The sequence below is a fragment of the Vanellus vanellus genome (assembly GCF_965231255.1).
Source record: "Vanellus vanellus genome assembly, chromosome: 15".
Lineage (NCBI taxonomy): Eukaryota > Metazoa > Chordata > Aves > Charadriiformes > Charadriidae > Vanellus > Vanellus vanellus.
In genome coordinates this window covers 15211780-15214753 of record NC_138920.1, presented here as the reverse complement: position 1 = coordinate 15214753, position 2974 = coordinate 15211780, and the positions used below count along the sequence as shown (strand labels likewise).

At 44.6% G+C, this 2974-nt stretch overlaps 1 protein-coding gene across 1 annotated transcript in view; it reads right to left on the bottom strand.

Moving 5' to 3' along the window:
* Nucleotides 1-307: 307 nt before the first annotated feature.
* The window catches only part of CHRNA4 (cholinergic receptor nicotinic alpha 4 subunit), a gene marked incomplete at its 3' end in the record, with an annotated part of 21737 nt that continues 19070 nt past the window's right edge, over nt 308-2974 (bottom strand). Inside the window, exon 6 of the mRNA XM_082491005.1 lies at nt 308-433. Coding sequence (XP_082347131.1) covers nt 308-433 — 126 coding nt within the window. The remainder of the gene's footprint in view (nt 434-2974) is intronic.

The window sequence follows — 2974 nt, the reverse complement described above, 5'->3', positions numbered from 1 at the left end:
AGCCTCTTTATGTGCTGCTTTAGGGAACAAGCTCGTGTTCTTACATTGCTGAGTATATGCCAATGAATGCCACCATGCTATGTACAGACTTCAATAAGAACTTTTCCCCTAAATTAGATGAAGGAGATGAAAATGGCTTGGCAAAACAACGCAACCTCGGAAAGTATTCCCAGAGAGCTCTGGAGCAACTCAAGCGCGGACACGCAGTAAATTATTCAAAGGGCTGCCTCCATTTCTCTGCTCCTCTCCTCCCAGGTGAACTAAAATCCATAGAGTGGGATATACTTTCTTCCTTCTGGGGCTATGTTTAGATCATTCCTGCCAGCCACGGTGGGAGGAAGAGCCCAACAGTTCCCAGCAAACACACAATGATGAACATCCAGAGGAAGATCCGGTCAATGACCATCGCAACGTACTTCCAGTCTTCCTTCACCTGGGAACACAGAGATGAAAGGCCGATTATTAACGTTTAAATGAGATTGAAACTTATGAAAACCATTAGTGCTTTATTTTGAAAGAGGATATTTTCATTTAAGTCCAGAGGTAGGAGGGGAAGGTCTCGCATACATTTAGTGATCCCATATGATGGCAAAGATTCATTTTATCAATTGCTGATGGGGGAGACAGATTCCCAGACTGTGTGGGTGTGCATGCGCAATTCCAAACCCTGTTCACAGCTCCTCAGGGATGACATACACCCGTGGATAATTAAGCTCGTCTGCACACTCGCTATCCCGTTTTCCATAAGCAGCAGTTGTAATTGGGTGTGTAAATGAGGCTGCAATTCAATCTGGGGAGGGTGGGGTGAGGAGGAAAGAAATTACTCGTTTTCCCATGCTCGTAAACAGATTTGCTTACAGATTAACCAAGCCAAACTCTGCGAAGGGATTTACAGCTTTGGGTGAGTAAGCAGTGAAAATGAACAAGCAAATAAAAGAACTGGTCTTCCTCACCCTGCCTTTTCCCCACCTTTGTCTTGCTGTGGGAGGATTTTCCAGCAATTCCTCTCTGGGGAGGTCTAGTACTTATTAATACCATCAGGCAAGAATTGTAAATGGCTATTTCATTAAGAAAGAAACCACATACATATGAAAACCTCTTTTATTACATTGCTGTTATTAATTTCTTTCCCAGGAAGAGGACTGATCAGATGGCAAAGTTTTATTTGATACGGCTGTACCCATTATAATTTCCTACAATATACCACTCGGCGATCAACGGACCCGAGGGCTGAAATTTGGCACGCTGCCTCGCTCCTTAGGGAAAACATCTCAGCAGGAGCTAGCTCAAACCTCCTCGGTGGCCATGATCGCAGCAAGGCGGGAGCGCGGTGGAAGGAGGAGGAGGAGGTGGCAAAGCCTAGGCTGCGCGTTGCTGGGGCTGCTTCGCTGCACCTACCGGTGTGTGACCCTGAGCAAACGCTGCCTTCACCCTGCCCAAAGCTCCCGTGTACAGCGGGAGTGAAAAGCACAGCACAACAGTGATGTAACGCTAACGGTACAGACCTTCTCATCCACAGGTCCCAGGTTTGTTTTAAACAGAGGTAATAATAAAGGAGTAGCCCAGAACAGTAGGTGTGAGCTGAACCACGATTTGTAGGAGACCTGGCTTGATTTTGTGTTTTTTTCTTAAAGGGTTTGCTGATTATGCTGAAAATTAATTTTGGTAAAGGAAGCAATCCAGATATCAATGAAATAGCCATTAGCAGCAGGTGACGTTTTCACAGATATAATGGCAACTTCAGGTCCTAAAATATTATGATCTATCAAGCAACAAACAAACAAGCTCTGAGCACAACATAGCGGCTCTGGAAACTCATCTTGAGTCTTCTCTTTCTTCATCAGTCACAGATCATAGAATCATAGAATGGTTTGGGTTGGAAGGGACCTTGAAGATCATGGAGTTCCAACCCCCTGCCCTGGGCAGGGACACCTCCCACCAGACCAAAATGAACTAGATGCAGCACTAAATTTGATCTTATACCTCGTGGGTGGTCCAGAAAAACCACGAAGTGTCAGAGGGAGAGAATATACAACTCTGGCTTCTGTGACCCACGCTGTGACGATTGATTGAGCTAAGGGAATTGGTCCTTGCAGGTAGGGTATGTGCATTTACCTCATTTTGGCGTGCTGAACCCTTCACAAACTGTTCACGAATCTTCCAAGGTATTTGCTAAGCACCTGTCGTCACTCTGTGCCTCAACACAGACAATGTTCAGCTGAAGCGACGCCAGCAAAGTGAGCTCTTTTAATTACGCCTCTCATTATTTGCCATGTGGACTGCCTGGTCAGGCGTTCAAATCATCGGTATTGCTCCGGCTCCTTGGCTCAGTAAGCAGCTTTGTGAATTGGGAAATGAGGCACGCACTGGAGAACATACCATATTTTCACATAATTTGTTCTCTGAACAAAGCATCTTGACTTTTGGGAACACCTAAACATTTTCAAAAGCGTAAGAATTGGTTAAATATTTTCGTGCAGTGGATAATTGTGTTCCCTTTAAAACCAGCACCAAGTTAAGCAGATCTTTACTATTCAATAGGTAGAGGTAAACAACTGAGATTCATCCTGAAGCTTGTTATCGTCTTGGGGGAAACCATGTTGGCTTATGATTGTACAGCCCTTAGCACATCCATCTATAATTAGGGTGAGTAAAAGAAACAGTGACCCTTGGCATCAAAAGGAATTCTCTCATCCCAAGGATAAGGTCTCAGTGGATACCTCCCTTTTGCTGTACTTTTCCTGATCTATTCATCACTTGCTGAGAGTTGGACTGAATCTCTGATGCTTAAAATTCCTGGCGAGAAGGGCAGCTAAGCAAGCTCCGGCTGATTGTGTTTCTGGGATTAGTGTCCCATGGTGCAACCAATGTGTTAAGAAAATCTGAAATTTACCACCTGATGTCCAACTGGAAAGTTGGATTGAGTAAATAGTGCCCCATTCCGGCAAAATAAGCTTTCTTGAGTATTCATGCT